General features: G+C 33.5%; 1 protein-coding gene across 3 annotated transcripts in view; it reads left to right on the top strand.

Moving 5' to 3' along the window:
* Window positions 1-22,574, top strand: part of UBA6 (ubiquitin like modifier activating enzyme 6) — a 79,497-nt gene extending 56,923 nt beyond the window's left edge. For 2 of the 3 annotated variants that reach the window (XM_082838363.1, XM_082838364.1), the window contains 15 exons: window positions 1,073-1,254; window positions 2,815-2,920; window positions 4,712-4,801; window positions 5,030-5,110; window positions 6,086-6,214; window positions 7,678-7,729; window positions 7,824-7,887; window positions 9,208-9,277; window positions 10,724-10,795; window positions 13,329-13,446; window positions 14,633-14,826; window positions 15,576-15,703; window positions 18,060-18,147; window positions 18,329-18,423; window positions 20,216-22,574. In XM_082838363.1, the coding sequence (XP_082694489.1) occupies window positions 1,073-1,254; window positions 2,815-2,920; window positions 4,712-4,801; window positions 5,030-5,110; window positions 6,086-6,214; window positions 7,678-7,729; window positions 7,824-7,887; window positions 9,208-9,277; window positions 10,724-10,795; window positions 13,329-13,446; window positions 14,633-14,826; window positions 15,576-15,703; window positions 18,060-18,147; window positions 18,329-18,423; window positions 20,216-20,351 (1,605 nt within the window). In that variant the 3' untranslated portion in view covers window positions 20,352-22,574. Of the gene's footprint in view, window positions 1-1,072; window positions 1,255-2,814; window positions 2,921-4,711; window positions 4,802-5,029; window positions 5,111-6,085; window positions 6,215-7,677; window positions 7,730-7,823; window positions 7,888-9,207; window positions 9,278-10,723; window positions 10,796-13,328; window positions 13,447-14,632; window positions 14,827-15,575; window positions 15,716-18,059; window positions 18,148-18,328; window positions 18,424-20,215 lie in introns of those variants that run through there. The other variant, XM_082838365.1, reaches the window with a different exon arrangement.
* Window positions 22,575-22,887: the final 313 nt, after the last annotated feature.

Here is a 22,887-nt window from a genome sequence, read left to right as displayed (position 1 = left end):
TCAGTCTTTTTTATGGAGGTCAAAATATTTAAGTCAGTAAAAGAAACAATTTAGTCAGTCAAGCAAATTTGCTCTTTAGAAATTTTTTTCACTTTGTTGTTCTACAACTCATTGAGACTCTTAGTAAACTAAGAAATGTCATGAACAGGAAAGTAATTAAAGCATACTTTTATATAGTTATATAGTGGCATAGTTAACCGAATGACCTCACCTATCCAAATACAAAGAACTAAGTAACAGGGTCTCTCATGAACTAAAATTTATGTGATAAGATTCATTCACAGACCTTTGTGCATTTTACTTATAAAAGAACTATTAAAGCCTGTTTGTTTTACACTTCTAACAAAGTTTACAGTTTGTATGTATGAATGCTAATAGCACTGAGAAGTAAAAACATGTCCGTCTAACAATATGAGAAGAGACAGATACCATTAAAACTAGATACATTTGTTCAAGCTGAATGATCTATAGATACTTAGTGTCAGAGCCAGTACTCCCAAATAAACTATGATAGCACCTGAAAGGACACCAGTGATTTAAAAATGATCACTAACTCTAAAAGAAAAGAAAGAGTACTCTTTTTATAAAACTGAAACATATATAATAATTTTTTATTTCCATCCAGAAATGGTAAAATTTTTTAAACATTTTAGTACCAAAATATTGATATTAGGTTACCATACCTCTGAGAGTTCATATTCTATAGAACTTGGATTTCTAATATTGTACTGAATGTGTTCTCATTTTTTTTCTAGGCACTTACTTGATTCAAACCTCATTACTAGGGAAAAATGTACTTTTAATTAGACTTTTAACTAATATTTTAAGAATTACAGAGCACTTAGCTGTAAAATAGAAGTTGTTTACATTTTTATTAATAATGTATGAATTATTAATTCTAATGTGCATTACTAAATGCAGCATGACCACAGTGAATGTAATATCCACAAATTAAAAATGAAAACTGGTCTCATTACATTATTCTTCATATAAAAAATGTTTTAAGTTCAGTCATGGTCTATTTTTCCTGTTTACCATTTATTTCTTCTGTTTTTATATGTTATTTGTTTAGAAACCTAAAAGCTATACTGCTGCTGATGCAACCCTGAAAATAAATCCTCAATTAAAGATAGATGCACACTTGAACAAAGTATGTCCAGCCACCGAGGTGATTTACAATGATGAGTTCTATACTAAGCAGGATATAATTATTACAGCATTAGATAATGTGGAAGCCAGGAGATACGTAGACAGGTATGTTCTTGAAATTCAGGTTCATAGAAATTGTCTTTCTTTTGTTTTCAGTTCATTTCTCACACCTATTTATTGAAAAGTTACTGAAGTTTCTGATTATTCTTTATGTTCCTATTATAGTTCTCCTCGAACCCAAGCCTTTTGATGATTTCCCATTAGAGACAGGATAAAATTAAAAATCTTTAAAATGACCTAAATGTTTTTCATAGAGTATCTGCCACCTGTCCACCACTCCATCTTAAAATTTACTGTTTCTCCCTGGCTCCCCTTATTCTAGCCACACATTCTTTCTTTCAGTTCTTACAGTGGGGGCATCTAACACTTTTCACCTCAGGGACTTGTACATGATCTCCTTCAACCTCAGGAAATTATGTTTATCTTGTTCTAAAGCTCCTGACCCCAAATCTGCCTACTTACTCTTCACTTCCTTTAGTTTTTTCTCTCATCCTTTCAGTTTCAGCCTAAATGTCTTTATTCAAACAGACTTTCTTTAACTCCTGAATTCTAAATTAGATCCTCCTAAGATAATCTTTCACAGCACTCATGTTTCCTTCATAGCACTTATTTTTTATTGATATGCACATTTATTTAATATTTGTTTCCTCATTAAATCATTTATTCAGTTATTATTTATTTTCCCATCACTCTGTCCTCAGTGCCCAATACATGGTGTCATTCAGTAAATATTTGTTAAATAAGTAGATGAATAAATGACTATGATGTATACACCTTACATAATCTTTCTTATATCTTTGTATGACTCTTTAATGTTAGGGTGCTAGAGCAGATTTATTAGCAGGAAAATTTACCAGTTGAGAGTACAGTGGAAAGTTTGTAAACTTGTGCAGAGAAAGCCAAAAAAGAAACTAAGAAATTAAATAAAGTGTGTTGAATATAGGTATCATAAGTATTGAGAAAGAAGGTTTGGGATGAAGAAAATGTTGAAAAGATACAGTGAGGTAGAACTTATAGTCGGAAAATAAACCAAAGAAGAAATAGAAAACAAGAAAAGAAAGGGTAACACATTAATTAAGAGTTAACCCAGAGGAAAAAAAGTTGAAGCCCAAAATTTGATAGGAGTTTGTTTTTTCTGTTTTCTTATTGAAGTATAGTTGATTTATAGTGTTGTGGCAATCTCTGCTGTACAGCAGTGACTCAGTTATACACATAGAGACATTCTTTTTTTATATTCTTTTCCATTATGGTTTATCACAGGATATTGAATATAGTTCCCTGTGCTACACATTAGGACCTTGTTGTTTATCCATTCTGTGTAGGAGTTTTAGAACAAGATAAACGTAATGTGTCTTGTTCTAAAACTACCAAACTTTGGGAATGGAAGGTAGAGACAAAAATTGCTATAGTGAGCAACAAAGTTTGTGGGAGGAAGGGGATGGTAATAATAAATGGGTTGTTTGGTGGTCATGTATCTGTTTCCTAAAGTGTTATATCCAAGAAGTGATCAACATGTGAAATGGTCAGTAGAAATTGGTAAGTTGTCCTCTGTTTACATTGTTACTGCTCACTTTTATGTTTGTTACCTATTTTCTTTTCACATAGCCGTTGCTTAGCAAATCTACGGCCCCTCTTAGATTCTGGAACAATGGGCACTAAGGGACACACTGAAGTTATTGTACCTCATTTAACTGAATCCTATAATAGTCATGTAAGTGAACCACTTTTTTTAAAGTAAATATCTCTTCTTTATATCTCATCATTTTTATATCTCACGGTTTATTTCTCTTCATTAGTCAGCAAATTTGGTTTAGCATTCCTAATCCCTTCTGTTTTTGATCCGCCAATGATGTCTGTGCATATGTGTATAGACATTTTTTTAAATGTAGCTGAACTTATTTTTTTAATCATCAAAATTTTGTTTCCGGTCTTTCTGGAATATTATTCTTGTGTTTACTGTTTGTTTCTCAGAGCTGCTTGATTAGTTTTTAGCAACCTTTGAACTGGTGACCCACCCAAAATCTTACTGAAGACTCGGTTTCTCCATATGAGGGACCAAGCCATTTATAACAATATATTTTATACAAATGATATAGGTGTAACTTTTTTTTTTAACCTCCACGAGTGATTTTGCGATACTGCCAACTTTGAAAATCACTGGTCTAAGAAATGTAGGCTTGGGGATTTAAAAAAAAAAAAAAGGTTGGGCTTCCCTGGTGGTGCAGTGGTTGAGAGTCCGCCTGCCGATGCAGGGGACACGGGTTCTTGCCCCGGTCCGGGAAGATCCCACATGCCGCAGAGCGGCTGGGCCCGTGAGCCATGGCCTCTGAGCCTGTGCGTCCGGAGCCTGTGCTCCGCAATGGGAGAGACCACAACAGTGAGAGGCCCACATACCGCAAAAAATAAATTAATTAATTAATTTTTAAAAATTTTTTAAAAAGGTCAACCCAAGTTGTAAAATTGAAAGAAGAATATTATTTTACAAGCATAAATATCCTTTATTTAATGGCTATGTTTGGTTCAGAAAATTTTTTAAATTTTAATAAAATTTGTTTTCCCCTTTACTCTCATGCAATCAGAAGTTTATGTAGTAAAAACACTATAATAGACAAAATTGATAAGTTTGATTTGAAGGAAATTAGGTGGAGAAAATCATGATATGCTGCGATCATACTAGAAGATTTTCAAAGTAGGGGATGTTACAAAATTCCGAAAGTTCCCTTGATTCTCTCATTCTACCACATCTTCCCCTTCTCCTATATGTATATTCTCTAACTTCATACTCAGAAAAATTAGAATTGAATACTCCATCTGGCTTTCCTTTTTGGTTTATAAAATATTCCGTGGTATTTTATAGATCAACACACTAAAATAAAATCTCTAAGTAAAAAGAGACAAAGTGAGTTGTTTTAGATTGGGTAAGCCAATAAGACTAAATGTACCAAATGTACCCTTTAAGAGAATATGGATTTCTTCAATGGTACTTTTTCATATGACACAACATAGACATTTGCCATTTATTTAATACACAATTTCTGCGAGAAACTATACCAAGCATCGAGAACGTATGATTCCTGCTTACAAATATTTTTTCTGCCTGGAGAAATAAACGGTATGTGGGCACTATATTGGGAATTCTTGAATTATTTTTCAAAATGCAGAATATTTAAAGTGTTAAATGTCACCTTGATACTTGGAGAAAACAAAAAAAGGTAATTATATATGATAGTCTGCTATATGAGTACTACATGGTACCAAAGGAGTGCACAGATAATAAGTGACAATAGAATTTGTGTGTGTTGTTACATTGCTATAAACACGTGGGTTAAGTGTCAAAAGAATAAACTTTTCCTCTTAATGTGTAGGAGAAAGAAGATAAAGAATGTTGGATTTGTTTTATTTTTGAATTTTGTTTTTTAATGGTCTTAAAACACTCAAGTAAATTCATTCCATAAAAAATTGTCATTGCTTCTCTTAACTGTTGTCATATTTTATAAAATAGCGGGATCCCCCAGAAGAAGAAATACCATTTTGTACCCTAAAGTCCTTTCCAGCTGCTATTGAACACACTATACAATGGGCAAGAGATAAGGTAATAAAGATATTTTTTAAGAAATTTTTCTTTGAAGTAGAAAAGATGATATATTCAACTTTTTTTTTAATTTTTGAATTTTATTTTTTTCTACAGCAGGTTCTTATTAGTCATCAATGTTATACACATCAGTGTATACATGTCAATCCCAATTACCCAATTCATCAGATGTTTCCAACTTTTAAACATACTTTTATTTGTAATGTGTTTTCCTCTTTTCCCTTATAGTTTGAAAGTTCCTTTTCCTACAAGCCTTCGTTGTTTAACAAATTTTGGCAAACCTATCCATCTGCAGAAGAAGTCTTAAAGGTAAAAAACAATATACTTTTTTTTTAATTGAAGTGTAGTTGATTTCCAATGTTGTGGTAATTTCTGCTGTACAGCAAAATGATTCAGTTATATGTATATACATTCTTTTTCATATTCTTTTCCATTATGGTTTATCACAGGATTTTGAATTTAGTTCCTTGTCTTATACAGTAGAACCTTGTCGTTTATCCATTCTGTATATAGTAGTTTGCATCTGCTAACCCCAACACTTTATGTCAGTGTAATCTTATTTTCAGGTTGCCTATAAATAGTTTACCTCCTTAAACAGAGATTATACATTAATATTGTATATAGTAAGTATATGAGGAATCTCGAAGTTAGCAGGTCACAAATAACCCTTCATTTTTAATTTGGTCAAACTATATGGACTTGCAAATATTTTACCATGTTTGACTCACAGAACAGCAATTCATATGGTTCAACCTGATAAGGATTTGATAAATGATAAGAGAGCTACAAATAATAAAACAGATTGTTAAGCTCTTTGGAAAAAACTGAAGTAAGTTTTAGTGAAAATTTCAGGAGTAGGAATGGTCTCAGATTTATTAGTCTCATGGTGAGGGCAACTTCAAAGCTGTTTTTTCACTTTCCTTTAATCCTACACTAAAAAGGCCAGCTTTTTAGTGTAAAATATTATTCATAGCACCTCGTATAGTAAGTACATACATAGTACTAACTTACCACTAGCAAGACATGAGGATAACTTGGGAGATAAGAAACTTTAGAGTTAACATTTTACATACTATCTTTTCCCATTTCCCCTCCAGAAAAGAAAAGAAAGAGGGAAAGTAGAAAGACGGGGACAGGGAGCTTGAGGTGAAAATAATAAAATCATAAGACACATGAGCTGGCACTTCAAACTTTGGCTGACATTTCCTGGGAATATGTGCATGTGTGTTTGTGTGATTAATTGGACATGTATTTGCTTTGTTTTCTTTTTTCCTCTCATTCTAGAAGATACAAACTGGACAAAGTTTAGAGGGCTGTTTTCAAGTTATTAAGTTACTTAGCAGAAGACCTAGAAATTGGTCCCACTGTGTAGAATTAGCAAGATTAAAGTTTGAAAAATATTTTAACCATAAGGTAAGTATACATTATAAAACATTAAGAAAAAGTCTAAACTTGGCTCATTTAATTACTATGAAATTAATTTCATTGACCTGAAAATGTGTACTCTTTCTTTCAGGAAGCTTTTCAGAAATTAGTAAGTTAACTGAGAACAAGTGACGGGCACACAACTAATTTCTCCCTGAATGTTACTGATTAAAGAATGCATTTAAACTCCACCCATTGGCTTGTCAGTTATACATTTAACTAATCCTTGTCTTTCTGTGTACAAAATGGGTTTTAATAAAATAGGGGTTCCTTCTAGAGAAGAAGGAATACATTTAATCAGTAATCATAAAGAAGTTTGTTGTTCAGAGTAAAGCAAGAGACTGAGAGAATAGAGATTCCATCAGAAATTTTGTTGGAATTTTGCCTTCCCCATATATATCTAATAATCACATTTTGTCTGTTTCCTCATTGTAAAATGGGAGTAATAAATTGGTGCCTGACTCATAGCATAGTGGTGAGGATCAAATGAGTTAATACATGCAAAGTCTTTAGCACAGAACCTGGTCCATCCCATAAATATTTAGTGAAATATTAGCTGTTATTCTTACTCCAGTTACATACAGAAGCTTGAATGTGTCCTGCACTCTGTTTAGTCTCTCCCTCTCTTTAGGCTCTTACCTATTGGAATATAAAATAAGCTCATCTTTTTAAAGTCTTTAAATTATACTTATTCCTGTTTTTCAGTTCCTTTTTTGCTCTGCTTCTTGGAAAAGTGGTCTATACTAACTGTTGGCATGTCTTCATCCAGTAAATGTGTCTTCTTTCCCCACGACTATTGAAATTATTCTTACCATGACTATCAATGACCTCATGTTTCAAAATCTACAGAACTCTTTTTTGTCCTTATCTTCTATGGGTTTTTTAACTTTTTTTTATCATGGAAAAATTCAACCACAGAAATAATAGAGAAAGTAGCATATAATTAATCTCCATGTATTCCTCATATATTTGTCACCCAGGTTTAACGATTCACAGCTCATAGAAAATCTTATTTCATCTATAATCCCACCTAATATACCCTCCCCCTAGGTGGTTTTGAAGCAAATCTCAAGCAGCATATCATTTCAAAATATAAAATACTATGTATTTTTACTGGGTTTTTTTTTGCTTGTTTTAAGGATTAGCTCTTTGAAAGGAGCAGAATGATATGTAAAATATGCCACCGTTTGTGAAAAGGGATAAAATAATCTATATTCATGTTTGCCATAGATGCAAAAAAAAGAAAAAAGACTATATAAGTGTTGATAAAAAATAGCAATAGAGGTTATTCCAAGTTGGGGTGGGGGGCAGTGACAGGAGAATGGGCAGATTGAGTACACGGTGACTGGAAGACTTCACTATATATCTTTTTATGTATGTTGTTTTTTGAGGTTTTTTTACTTTAGTTAATATTAAGTAGTGATTTTTTTTTAATTCAATTTTTTTTTTAGGCTCTTCAGCTTCTTCACTGTTTCCCTCTGGACACACGATTAAAAGATGGCAGTAAGTATATATCAGTGTTGAGAAGAAAGTTTAATGCAATTTCTTACTGACTGCTGACACTGAAAATAATATTTTGTATTTTGTATTTTGTTAGGTTTGTTTTGGCAGTCACCAAAAAGGCCCCCCTCTCCATTAAAATTTGATCTAAATGAACCTTTGTAAGTATATATATCCAGTTTTATATACATCCTTCATTGTAAACTTCTTAACTGTATAGGTTTACATTGGAGGGTGAAAACTGCAGGCTCTTTAATGTTAAATTATTGCATCCCTGTTAATCTAAGAGTTAGCATAGCATTTTGGCCAACAAAGCCAGCCACAATACTTCTCCCCACACATAGGTGAATCTACTTTTTTACATGGTAAATAATCTTATTATTTTTGTCTTCTCTAAAGTACAACCAAAGTGTCATCTCTTTGACATTATTCATTAAAAAAGTAAAATGAAGACAGATGTTTTCCTATTTAATGAAGTCAGTATATAAGAAACTTTAGTTACATGGGGGAAAATGATCACTACTAAATAACTCCCTAAATAATCTCAGGTTAATTTTCAAATGAGTACATCTTTGAGTAAATGCCTGTATATCCTATCTATATTAGATATGCATTTTATACACAAACATACTTATATGTATATATTTTAATTAAACACTTATCTTGTTAACCTTCCTTTCAACAAATAATTCTGTGCTTAGTTTTTTCCTCTGGTGCTTATTCTAGTCACCTTATCCTGATTGCTGCTTCTTTTTTTTTTAATAAATTTATTTATTTATTTATCTTTGGCTGCATTGGGGCTTCGTTGCTGCGCTTGGGCTTTCTCTAGTTGTGGCGAACGGGGGGCTACTCTTCGTTGCGGTGCACGGGCTTCTCATTGCAGGGGCTTTTCTTGTTGCAGAGCATGGGCTCTGGGCGCACGGGCTTCAGTAATTGTGGCTCTAGAACGCAGGCTCAGTAGTTGTGGCACCCGGGCTTAGTTTCTCCGTGGCATGTGGTATCTTCCCAAACCAGGGCTTGAACCCATGTCCCCTGCACTGGCAGGTGGATTCTTAACCACTGCGCCACCAGGGAAGCCCTGATTGCTTCTTCTATAAAACTTACCTTTTTTGTTGTTAAACAAACTCATTTGCTTAGTTTGAACTTACTGTACACTCTTTAAAACCAAGTTTGTAATATTTTCTTATGAATTAAAATGAATTTTCTTTCAATAATTTTTCTACTTCTGGCCACTTCTCTCCCCAAAATAGTCTTGATCACTACCTGAATATTAGTGCTTATGAGGATAAACATGTGATGTTTTCTCTTTTATAACTTCTACAATGCCTTGGTCTAGACCAGAATTTCATTGCCTAACTTTAAAAAAAATAATCCTGTAACAAAAATTCTGTAATTACTTATCTTCAGCATTTTAAAGGCTATAGTTTCTGGTAAACATCTTTGAAACTGTGCATTCACACTTTATTTTTTAATTTCAAAAGGCACTTCAGTTTCCTTCTGAATGCTGCAAAATTATATGCTACAGTCTATTGCATTCCATTTACAGAAGAGGTAAGATATTCTTCAAGCCCTAACAAGTGATAGAAAAGGTTAGAATTAGATGACTTAGCTAATTGCATCATCAAAATGTGTTTTATGTTATAAGAATCATTCTTCAATATAAACTTCATTTTGTTCTAGTGTTGCCCATTCTAATAAAGCAGAAGCTAAAATCTCATTGCAGCATCACTAAGTGGAAGAAAGTCACTTTTTTTTCTGAACTTAAGTAGCGAAACAAATATTTGTAAAAGCAGTCTTACTTTATTTTTAAAACATTTATAACCTACTAACTTTAATTATTGTAATTATTCTGAAAACCCAAAGTGACCTATTTCATAACAATTTTTAAATATTTCTTAGTGATTCTGTTTGTTATCATTTGTTTGGCTTATTTTTGTGAAATTAACATATGCTTTTCAGGAGATTTGAAAATGCTAGCCTACATTGACATTTCTTTACTTTTATCATTTATACCTTTTCTCTTAGACATCGTCTTCATTGACTCATATGTAAAGGGATCTAATACAGTTTTATTTGAAAGGCAGGTCTGCATTAGTGAATTTTCCTTCTCAAATGCATAATAGAGCTAAATAAATTAATATACTTTTAGGTACTAGGCTGAATGGGAAATATGAGCCAGATCCATAACTAGAATTGGCTATTTTGGATCTAGATAAAAATGCCTGTTGTACATTAATCCCTTTTGGAATTAACACGCAGTAAAATATACCATAAATGTCTGGTAAAAATAGTGGCATTCAGTTGGGTATTCTTTTTGTGAAAAGAGTGATAATTTTGTGATGAGTTGTAGGTGACCTCAAAAGCACTGTATCTCAGTTTTTCCTAAGTAGATTCTTAATAATAAACATGTATATAGCCTTAAATTCATCTAAGTTTATCCTGAACCATTTAAATATTTTCCTGCTTCCAAAGGTATGAATTCCATTTACTGTGAGTCAATGTATATTGAGTATAACTTTCTGCAGGGAACTTTGTAAAACAATGAAGAGATAGTTCATGATCTCAAGGCACTCTGTCTGATAAAACAAGTCCTAAAACTACCTTTTTAAAAATTTGTGGATGGACTTCCCTGGCAGTCCAGTGGTTAAGACTCCATGCTCTCAGTGCAGGGGGCACGGGTTTGATCCCTGGTCGGGGAAGATCCCACCTGCTGCATGGCACGGCCAAAAAAAAAAAAAAATTTGTGGAAAGAACTAAGATTTAAGGTTTGTTGACTAACAAGTACTTTTTTACACACACCACCCCCACTTCCCAGCCTTTGTGGATGGTATTTCTATAGAAATAAAAGTAAATGTCACAAACAGATGTGGTCTAAACAGTTATATCATAAATTATTCAAATATTTAGTATGATAAAGGACCTTTTTTAGGTTGTTTTTTAGGTTTAGAATTCAGAATTTTAAGAATATGTTGATAAAATTACTGTTTTAAAAACCAGGACTTATCAGCAGATACCCTGTTGAATATTCTTTCCGAAGTAAAGATTCAGGAATTCAGACCTTCCAACAAGGTATGTGTACAAGTTCATTCATTTAGCAAATAGTTATTGAACTTCTACTTGTGTCAAGTCTCTTTCTAAACCTGGAGAAGCCCATAGGAACAAAACAAAATTCTTGTTCTTGTGCGAGTTGGGTCAGAGGCAGACTATTTAAAAAAGTGCCAATAATTATGTAATATTGCATTATGGGCATAAGTGCTAATAAGAAAAAGTAAAACAGGGAAAACAAAGGGTAATGGAGCTGGTGTCATCTTATACGAGATAAAAGGGGAAAGCTTCTCTGATATGGTAACATTTGAGCAGAAGCCTGAAGGAAGTGAGGGAGTGAGCCATACTGTTATCTGGTGAAAGAGCAGTACAGACGGCAGGAACAAGTTCAGAGAAAGGCCTTGAAAGACTTTGAAGGCTAGAATTTTTCTGGAGGAGAATATGCAAGAGAAGAGTGGTAAATAGCGAGATTGGAGAGGTAGTGAGGGTTATAAGTACTTCATGTTTTATTATGGGATAAGAAGCCAGTGGAGGATTTTAAGCAGAGGACACAGCCTGACATATTTAAAAGGATGACCCTGGCGATTGTGTTAAGAATGATTAGGACATGAGAGAGGAAGCAGAAATAGCTATTAGGAGATTATAGTCAAGATGTGATGGTGGTTTGAATGAACCACCAAACAGGGGTAGTGGGTAACAGGGAAGATGTGGTAAGAGGTTGGATTCTGTGCACATTTTGCAGTAGCCCTGACAGGATTTGTAAGGAATTGGTTTGAGTGTGCAAGAAAAAAAGATTATTTTCTTAGTTGAAAAAAAGAAGCAAGCTTAATCGCTCCGAGTGACAGGGAGAAGATAGAGGAAGTTTGATCAGAGAAAAAAAAGATGTGAAATAATTGCCTAGGGGAGTGGGAAAAGTGGGGAATTAGAAGATGTTGTAGAATTTTGAGATAATATTTAAGATCCACTTAATGTTAATTCCACTTAATGTATTCCACTACATGTGGCTGGAGAAAAGGCATTTAGCAGCTTGGGTGCTACTGTAGAATAGCTGGTAAATTGGATTGTAACAAGGGTTGGGATTTTGTCGGCAAATATGTTGGAAGGAGAAAGACAGGGAGTATTAATAAAGATGGAACATGAAATTTAGGCAGGGTAAATAAAAAAGTTTGAAAATGCTAAATATTTTTCTTTTTCACATGTTCATTATGTGCCTTTTCGTATGCACTCTAAAAAGAAATAAACCACAGAACAACCTTCTGTTCCGTTTACCTTTAGCTATACTGGAAAATGTGGAGTAATGAGTGCCTCTCTGCAAAATTCAAGTAGGAAGTGGTGTGTGCAGTCTTCCACTCTGTATTTTTATTTTAGGGACAAGGAAAACTTGTAGGCAGTTCATTTTGTGCAAGTAAATAGGTTTTCTGAATGAAATGTTCATGACTTGTAGTTTATCAAGAACAAAAGTACAGAAAGGAAAAACAAAATTCCTATATAAAGAAGATTCCTAGCCCATGTTTCTAATGGGCAAAGCTGCTAGACAGAAGCCAAGGAAATATGCATCAATAACTGTACAGGTCTCTACTGCTCTTCAATATGTTTTCTAGCTTGAATTGCTTCTTTCTGTGTCGAAGTTTTGGCGGCATAAATTACCCTGAGCAATTTTAACATGACTTATGAGCTTTTTCACCACTCCTTGAAGCAGCTCCCACTGAAGCTTCAGCGTCTGGCACTCCTAGTTAAAAGATGCCATAGCCAAAAAATATCAACTACACATTCTGGCAAATAAAAATTACTGCTTCTCTGACTCCTTAATATTTCTCAAATATTTATAATCATATTTAATATGTAAAAATGTGAATTGGATGTGTTTTTTTAATAAGAAATAGTATTTTAATGATGATGTGTAGCTAGTTTCTTGGTTTGAGAATATTAACTTCACTGCCCTTGTTAAAGATAAATTACTTATATGTGCTGCCCTAAGCATGCAACTATATGAAGGAAGACATATTCTTTGGGATAGAACTTCTTTTCAGTAGTCAATAAATATTTAAAAGATGCCCATATTATATATTTTGTGGATTTTGTCAGTTTCTTTGGAGACAGAAAACAGCTCTGCACTAGTTAGAGGTATGTAATTTGGTTTGAAGTTGATTTGTCAGAATCACAAACTGTTGATTAACATTAACTTTATTTTAGTGTGGAATTTTAAGAGAGAGTTGTATGAACTTAGATCTTATAAACTATTCAGTAAGTATTTTTAACACCCACTATGAGCAAGTTTATTTTAGATATATTGAGGTTATCTCAGTGAACAAGATAAAGATCCCTGTTCTCATAGAGTTTACGTGTCAGTGTGAGGCAGTAGATAATAAATATGTAAATAACATAATATTACTTAACAATAGAAGGTATAAAATACATTGGACCATAATGATTAATAATCTAATTAAACCAATAGAATGTTTTCTTTTTGTGACTTATTTGATAAAAACAGATTTGTTAGTCAAACTTAGGTGTAGGATGTGATATCATTAATGAATATACATACATATATTTAAAGGTTGTTCAAACAGATGAAACTGCAAGGAAACCAGACCATGTTCCTGTTAGCAGTGAAGATGAGAGGAATGCTGTTTTCCAACTGGAAAAGGCTATTTCATCTAGTGAAGCTACCACAAGTAAGGGGAAATCTTTATAAAAATGTTTTGAACTAAAGGGATTTTTATTTTCACTAAACTGTACACTCAGAAGGTTGTGGGATTAAATCATAACAACAATAATGATATTACTTGATTCCATGATCATATGAAAGTCACTGTTCATTTTTAACTGTGACTAAATTCATAACTTTCTCCACCATTTCCCTACCGTAGAAGGCTGAAATGTAAGTCTGCTTTGTTTTTGCTGTTCTGATTGTTTTAGTTCTTGAGATTCTATTGTGTGATTCCTTTTTAACTTATGGCTAGCATAATGAAGAAAACATGGAGTCCTTTGGAGACTAACCCTGAGATCCAGTGAAATCACTTTAGGAAAAAAAATCATAGACAGATTTCTTCTTGGCTTGTTAGTCTCCATAATTACACACAGGGAATACAAACCTGACCTATGTACACCTTTGCTAAATAGTCTTAAATATAGGGAAACTGAACTTTTAATTCCTTAAAAACAGATCTGTATTAGCTCATATTTTTAGACCTGCTCAGCACCTTTCTACTACATAAATTAGCAGTTTCTAAACTTTTGGGATTTTACACAAAGACCAGTAAAATTCAGGAGAAAAGCCTAGATTAGCCAGCTATTTATTTTGCAAGTAAAAGGTTTATATCCTAAGTTAATAATTATAATTCTAGAAAAAACATATTACCATTTCTTACTTTCTCGTTTCATCACAGATTAAACTACACCTGTCTACAGAATGATCTGAGGAACCACTAATCTAGAAATCTTTCATAAAGACACTTATTTTTATTTGACCAATATGTACCCTATCCTTAGTTATCAGAGGTAAAATGTTTCAGAGTAGTATTTATGAAATCAATTTTTGAACAGTACCCAGTGTTGACTTTTTTATTGTAAGCCACTTAATAGCAGATGTACATGGCTTTCTTATTTTTATGTTTTTTTAGAAAGGTTTTTTTTTTTAAATATTAAAACTTCTAATTTAGTGGTTTTAAAGCCATCATTTTCATATCCTTCAGTAACTTCAGTTCCCTGGATGTTGTTGTTGTCGTTGTATTTTTCAGTCATTTGCAAACCTAAACAAAAAGGAATCTTTCAGTAGTGAACCCACACTGCCTTGCTTTTTACCTAGTAAAGCCTTTATCACTTACTAGGAAACTTTGTTTTTCTGGTTGTTGTCATCAGGTGACCTTCAGATGGCAGTGCTTTCATTTGAAAAAGATGATGATCGTAATGGACACATAGATTTCATCACAGCTGCATCAAATCTTCGTGCCAAAATGTATAGCATTGAACCAGCTGACCGTTTGAAAACAAAACGCATAGCAGGTAGAATTATACCTGCTATAGCAACATCCACTGCTGCAGTTACTGGCTTGGTGAGACTATGATTCCTTGAAAATGCTTGTTATTCATTGCTTCTTTTCTGTCTTCCCTATTACACCACCCCAAACCATTCACTCAGAGATCTTAGAGAAGGAGGGATACATATTGATCTTATAATTTAAAATTGTAAGATATTTCTGAAAATACAGTAATCTGTATTTTGAACTTTTACAGATAATACAGACATTTTAATGTAAAAAAAAAAGCTCTGTCAAGACAGAGTATAACTTTTCTTACAGGCAATAATCCTCTTCATCATCTTTGTATCCTCTATACAATCCAAATGCTCTATTTTTCTTGAATAAAATGAACTACCCTAACCTTTGCTCTTTGATTATATTGGATTTTAGTTCTTTGTCTTAAAATAAATGTAATTTCTGTTTGTTATTTGGATTTCTTTAAATTTAGTCTTTCCTTAATGATTTAAAATCTTTAGGATGGCCCTAGTTATTATACCTTACTGTAGTGTTATTCTTAGAAGCTATGTAATTATTGTTCCTATTATTAAATGATTTTAGACTGCTGTATTGCTTGACTTCTGATATCTACTTTCAAAGTAGGAAGATTACATGGTCAAATTAGTTAGAGGCTTATAAGAAATTTATATTACTCCAGTCCAATAGCTGCTTTTATTCTCTACACAGAAATGCTTGAGAAGAATTCAGGAAAATTATATAGATGCAATTAAAGTCATGAATAGTTTTAGGCTATTTATATAATCAGATCACCTTCTTTTATCTAGGTTGCACTGGAGATGATCAAAGTAGCTGGTGACTATCCATTTGAAGCTTACAAAAATTGTTTCTTTAACTTAGCCATTCCAATTATAGTGTTTACAGAGACATCTGAAGTAAGAAAAACTGAAATCAGGTATGCATGAAGGTGTGTTTCTCTTGCATAATGAGAATGAAATAATTTTTTTACCTTTTAAAAGGGATAAATAATAGCTTTATCTCTCCTTTTCTCCTATATATATAAACTCTTACATCACTTCATGATGAGGTCAAAACTCCATCTTCATGTAGCATTTCTTTTTTTTTTCTTTTTTTATTGTATAATTGACATACAGCATTAAATTAGTTTCAAGTGTACAACACAATGATTCAACACTGGTATATGCTGTGAAATGATTACCACAATAAGCCCAGTCACCATCCATTATCATACATAGTTATAGAATTTTTTTTTCTGATGATAAGAACATTTAAGATTTACTCACTCAGCAACTTTCAAATATGCAGTAGAGTATTATTAACTATAGTCACCATGCTTCACATTATATATCCATGATTTACTCATCTTACAACCAGAAGTTTGTACCTTTTGACTCCCTTTATCCATTTGCCCACCCTCACCACCTGTTTCTGGCACTATCAGTGTTCTCCATATCTATGAGCTTGGGATTTTTTTGGGTTTTGTCTGGTTGGTTGGTTGAGTTTTTTGTGGGATTTGTTTGTTTTAGATTCCATATATACATGAGATGATAAGATATCTGTCTTTCTCTGTCTGACTTATTTCACTTAGCGTAACGTCTTCAAGGTCCATCCATGTTGTCACAAATGGGCAGGATTTCATTCCTTTTATGGCTGAATAATACTTCATTATATATAGTACCACACTTTCTTTATCCATTCATCAATGGACACTTAGATTGATTCCATGTCTTAGGTATTACAGGTAATGCTGCAGTGAACATGGGAGTACAGATATCTTTTCAAGTTAGTGTTTGCATTTTCTTTGGATAAATACCCAGGAGTGGAATTGCTAGATCATATGGTAGTTCTGTTTTTAATTTTTTAAAGAACCTACATACTGCTTTCCATAGTGACTGTATCATTTTTACATTCCCACCAAGAATGTACAAGAGTTCCAATTCCTTCACATCCTTGCCAACACTTGTTATCTTCTGTTTTTTGATGATAGCCATCCTAACAAGTGTACGGTGATATCTCACTGTGGTTTCGATTTATATTTCCCTGATAATTAGTGATAATTAAGCATCTTTTCATGTACCTGTTGGCCATCTGTATGTCTGCTTTGGAAAAATATCTTTTCAGGTCCTCTGCCTATTTTATTATTGGATTGTTTGGGTTTTTTGCTGTAGAGTTGTATGTGTTCATTATATATTTTGGATATTAACCCCTTACCAGATATATGATTTGCAAATATTTTCTCCCAGTCGGTAGGTTGCCTTTTCAGTTTGTTAGTGGTTTTCTTTGCTGTGTAGAAGATTTTTAGTTTGATGTAGTCCCACTTGTTTATTTTTGCTTTTGTTGCCTTTGCTTTTGGTGTCAAATCTAAAAACTTATCACCAAAACCAGTGTCAAGGAGCTTACCACCTAAGTTTTCTTCTAGGAGTTTTAGGTTTCAGGTCTTACATTCAAGTCTTCAATCTATTCTGAGGTAATTTTTGTGTGTGGTGTAAGATAGGAGTCCAATTTCATTCTTTTGCATGTAGCGTGAAGCATTGCTGACTAAACTAGCCCTAGAACTCTCACAATACATAATCTGCCACACTGTTTAGCATTGTACTTTCTATGGTTTCATCTGTCTGCCTAATTCAGATGAATTAGAAGCCATTCTAGTGTCTGACTAATGGATAATGAGATTAAGAATCTAGTTCCAAAAGTTGTATGACAAAGCAAATCAATTCCCCTGGACTTCCATTTTTCAATTTTTAAATTGGTAACAACCAAAAATTTGAAAAATATTATCTTGGCAAGAGTATGAGAAAGCACTGTCATACATTACTGATGAGAGTATAAAATAATATAACCCATATTAAGGCAAATATAGCACTATATTTCAAACTTGCAGATACATTTGCACTCATCTCAAATGATATATGAACAGGATATTCATTTTGGCATTGTTTATCATAGCCAAAGATTGGAACAACCTAAGTGTCTAGTAATAGGAGACTGGAACATCCACACAGTGAAACTCATGGAGCTGTTTAAAAAGAGAAATGGAACTCTCTTGCTAAGACATACTGATTTATAATAATAAGACACTGGAAAGATAAACAAGGTACTGATAAAAGTGGTTACCTGTGTGGTGTGATGGGGAAGTAAGATGGAATTATGGAATATTTTGTTATATTTTCCTTTTTTATTCCCACATTAATATCTAGCTAAATCACAAATAGTGGACTTCTGGGATTTTTTATTATTACTAAAGGAAAGAAAATTTAAATGTTTTTGTTCTGAATATTTTTCTACAACAGAAATGGAATATCATTTACAATTTGGGACAGATGGATTATACATGGAAAAGAAGAGTTCACCCTCTTGGATTTCATAAATGCAGTCAAAGTGAGACAATTATTCATTAGTTGCTTCGAGTCTGTTAGTTTTATACATAATTTCGTTAGAGGCTTTTATAAATATTATTTAGCAGGAGTTTTCTCTCTTTTTACTGGTTGTAAAACATTGTCATCCAGCATTTTATATTTGGGTGGAGCTTTGATTGTTTCTTTTGGGTATTCACTTTCAGGAGAAGTACGGAATTGAGCCAACAATGGTGGTACAGGGAGTCAAAATGCTTTATGTCCCTGTAATGCCTGGTCATGCAAAAAGATTGAAGTTAACGTAAGTATTGAACATTATATGCAAGATATTCTCAAAAGGTGAAATATAAGTTGGATGCACACTAGAAAATTAAATATAGAGGTTATTGAAGTTCAGATAAAAATATGTGATTTACTCCTATCTAATGGCAGTAATAAAGACAGTGACTCTGCCAAGCTCCACAGGCGGCTACCTATCAAGTGAGATTTATAGGATTATAATACCCTTGTGAGTTTATTATTGTTCAGGGTCATCTTATAAGCTAATAGGCTTAGAAACCTGATTTGGTCAATATACCAAGTAAAAGTAGATCCACCTCTTATATGCAAACACATAAGGACTAGGCTTGTGAGACTGAAGTATTTTTTTTTAAATGCCGAATTGTTATTTTCATTTATTCAACAGATTTTTTTAAAGAATGCCTGCTATGTACCAGGTACTTTTGTAAACATTAGGGATACAGCAGTGAGCAAAGCAGAGTCCCTGCCCTGCCTGAGGAGTTTACATAACAATTAAATATGTATGTAAGATGGTGATAAGCGCTATGGAAAAATAAAGCAGAATAAGGGGGTATTAAGTTGCTACAGTATATTGGGCAATCTAGGTATTCCCTCGGCCTGTCATTATTCTTTTTGTTGTTGTTGTTAAAGATTTATTTATTTATTTTATACTTATTTTTGGCTGCATTGGGTCTTTGTTGCTGCGTGCAGACTTTCTCTAGTTGTGGCAAGAAGAGGCTACTCTTCATTGCGCTGCGCGTGCTTCTCATTACAATGGCTTCTCTTGTGGAGCACGGGCTCTAGGCATGCGGGCTTCAGTAGTTATGGCTCATGGGCTTAGTAGTTGTGGCTCGCGGGCTCTAGAGCGCAGGCTCAATAGTTGTGGCGCATGGGCTTAGTTGCTCCGAGGCATGTGGGATCTTCCCGGACCAGGGCTCGACCCGTGTCCCCTGCATTGGCAGTCAGATTCTTAACCACTGTGCCACTAGGGAAGTCCCTGCCTGTCATATTCTGATGTGAAAGGCTGACATTTGAGCAGAGACCTAAAGGAAGAGAGGGAGGAAAACAGCCAGTCTTTACAGTGGTCTGCAAGGCCCTAAATTCTCTAGTTCCCACTTACCCTTCCAAGTTCCTTTCATACTTCTCTCTCCTTGCTCACAATATTCCAGTTATACTGGCCTCCTTACTTCTCCTTGAACATTCCAGTCTCCAACATGCGACCTTTGCTCTAGTTTTTCCTCTGCTTGCAACTCTTTCTGAGATGGCCATCTGACTAACTCTCACCTCTGGTCTTTGCACTTCCTGAAGAGGCCTCTCTGAACCCTATTTAATACTGCATCCTGTCTGGTACCCCAGCCTAGCATGCCTAATCCCTTTTATGCTGCTCTACTTTTCCTCTTTCTCATAGCATTTATCACTGTCTAACAGTTACTGTATTATTTATTGTCTCTCCCCTCCCACCAATATAAGCTTCATTCACAAGGGCAGGGATCTATATTTGATATATTCATTTTTTTAAAGCGTATCTCACATTTTAGGTTTTTTTCTGTGGAGTTTTTTGTTTTTGTTTTTAAATAAGTGGTCTGTATTCCTTATCATTACCAGCAAAGGTAAAAATTGATTAACTGTTAGGTAAAAGAATGTCTTGATTTTAGAGCTTTTAGTAAAGAAAATAATTATATGAAAGCAGGTGAATTATTAGATTTAAAAATAAATTTAAACAAGCCCAGATTCTTTGGACAACATTATCACCAAATCACTCTTTCATTTTACAGAATTTACCAAATTATTTTTCCTTGCTTATTTTTCCTTAGAATGCATAAACTTGTGAAACCTTCTACTGAAAAGAAATATGTGGATCTTACTGTGTCATTTGCTCCAGATACTGATGGAGATGAAGATTTACCTGGACCTCCAGTAAGATACTACTTTAGTCATGACACTGATTAACAGAAGTTGTCTTAAATTTAGGACTACTTGATTTTGGAAAGAATGCACTTATTCAGGAGCTTAAAGAGTCAGCTCATAATGCTATGGATTTCTCTTTGATGAAGCCTTGATTTAAGGGAAACATCAGTAAAAAACTACAGTGAAGAATTGTAAAGCATTTTGAAGCATAGTATACACATGTGTAGTGCTTCATATGTGGATGTGCTCACAAGCAACTTCGAACTGGAATGCTGTTTTATAATGCTTACCAAAAAATTGTGTATTAACCTCTTTGGATGAAAAGAAGGAAAAAAATATGTATCTAAGACCAGAAGAAATAAAAGATCAAGAAATTGAAAATAACAAATGCAACTATCCAAAAAGATTAATCCCATTTTATGAATTTCTTTTTGTTTAGTATTTGAGGCCCATTTTTCTATACAAACAGTGTTTGGCTCCCTGCACCTCTCATGATGAGGCTTTGAATTTAACACCAATGGAGCAGGGATGGTAGCAGTGGATGAAGAGTAGTTACTCTTAAAACTTTAAAAGTTACAGTTTACTGACATGTTACCTCTGCTGATTTAACCAGAGTTTGTTATATCACTGTCTCCCTAAAATCAGGATCTTTTGCTGATAGCATCAGTGTTGTAAGTCATGAGCAAGCACATCAGATGACAGGTGTTAACTGGGACTAAATGTTAACAATAGCATATGGACTCTGACAACCCGCTTAGAGAATCCATGAATGTGAACAGATAAATATGGCTAGTCATTTGATTCTTTAGTATGCCTTCTAGTGTGGCTATTTTATTTATTTGGAACTCTAAACCTGATTGTCATAGTATATAAGACTAAAAGGTTTTGTAAAGGGAGTGTCCTTAGAAGTAGATGAAAAGTAGAAATTAAAAAATTATCACTAGTTTAGTCTTGATTTTTTTTCTTCCAGCAGCCTAATGGACAGAAAAAATAATCATAAATTAATATTTTATTTTAAAGGGAAATGTATTATTTAATTCTACATTCCCAGAAAGGGAGTTGACAAAGATAAAAATTTATTTTTTTAGGTCTTTATTGATAGAAACTTTCTGTTTTCTGATATGAGCTATTGCATATGTTCATAGAAATGCTTTCATTAAAATAACATAATGTGTACTCAACACTGTAAACTCAGTGAAAACAGCAAGTGTTTCTTTTATTTCCAGGGCTGTCATGCATTCTAAAGCAATTGGCATTTTGTAACCACAGAAAGTCATTTCCCTCTAGCTGCTTTTCTTCTGCTCTTCTGTTCAAACCATTAATAGGTACTTTGATAAATTAAAAACTAGATTCACATCAGTATTACTCCAATTTGGTATATTTTTATATTCTCTACTTAACTTTCCTTTTATTCCACTTACAAATAGTTTAAGTTACTTGGTCAAACAGCTGTATTGTTTCATTCTTTTGTAAAAGTATCATCCAATTGGGAAAATATATTTAGGAGTGGAGGGTGAATTTGTATGAATAAAGGGTAGTCTGCATTGGAGGTGAGAATAAGTGGACAGGATGAGTTTAAAGGAAATGGCTACCTTTGAAATAAGCAGTTAATTTTGGTTCATCATATCCTACCCTCTCCCATCATGTATATTGCAAATATAATGCTTAAAATTAATATTACTTGAATCCAGGAATATCAAAGCTCTATGGCTTGGAACTTTAGAGGCTAGCAGCAGTTAAAAGCACTTTCCTATAAGAAGTCTGTTCCCACTTTTTTGTTTTGTGCTCTATGACAATAACTGATATTTTCCAGGTAGCCATTCAATAATTCTCAACTGTGATCTAGTAGCTTGCTTATATTTGATCTAAATCTCCACATCTCTTCAGAAGTAAATTTAGAACAGAACCGTGCTATCAATTCTTATTTACAGAGATCAGTGCTTTAGCAGATATAAATAAAATCAGTAAGGATTAAGTTCATTTTGTGATTAAATCTGAAACCATATTGTCATTGCTTTTTTTTCTGTAACGGTTATTGCCATTAGTTTCTTCTGTATAGTTCTACTAGGCTGGAAAACCAGCGTGAATTTAATGACGGTTTTTTTTCATTATCTGTTTTATTTCTGTACCATGAGATCAGTGCTGGTGATTGAAATACCAGGTGCAAAAATTAATGATTTGATTTTGTATGGTACCACTGAGTGATTTTTTACTTATTAAAAATAAATTAAGAAATTTGACAATATCTTTGTAAATCCTGTTCCATAGCTGACTCCAGAGATTCCAATTTTATTATTCATTTTGTGAGTAGTGTTGCTTTGGTGTTTCCTAGTTTTCAAGTTTTGCAATCATGGAGATAGAACACTCACTGGATGTGGAGAGACATTACTTTAAAGTGCTTTTAGCTCCTGGAAATTCTTTTAAAACAATTGAAAAATTGTAAAACCTAGAAGATCTGGTAAATCCCAGACTGTTGGTTGGGGATTTCCAAAGTCCATTCCTTTTTAGAGTTCAGAGCAGTATGTTACACATCTATAAGTTCCTCTAAATTGTCCCAAAGAACTTGGATGTAGATGTG

Source organism: Leucopleurus acutus, assembly GCF_964270905.1.
Source record: "Leucopleurus acutus genome assembly, chromosome: 4".
Classification (NCBI taxonomy): Eukaryota; Metazoa; Chordata; class Mammalia; order Artiodactyla; family Delphinidae; genus Leucopleurus; species Leucopleurus acutus.
Note: the sequence above shows the minus strand (reverse complement) of the source record. Positions and strands in the feature narration are given on the sequence as shown.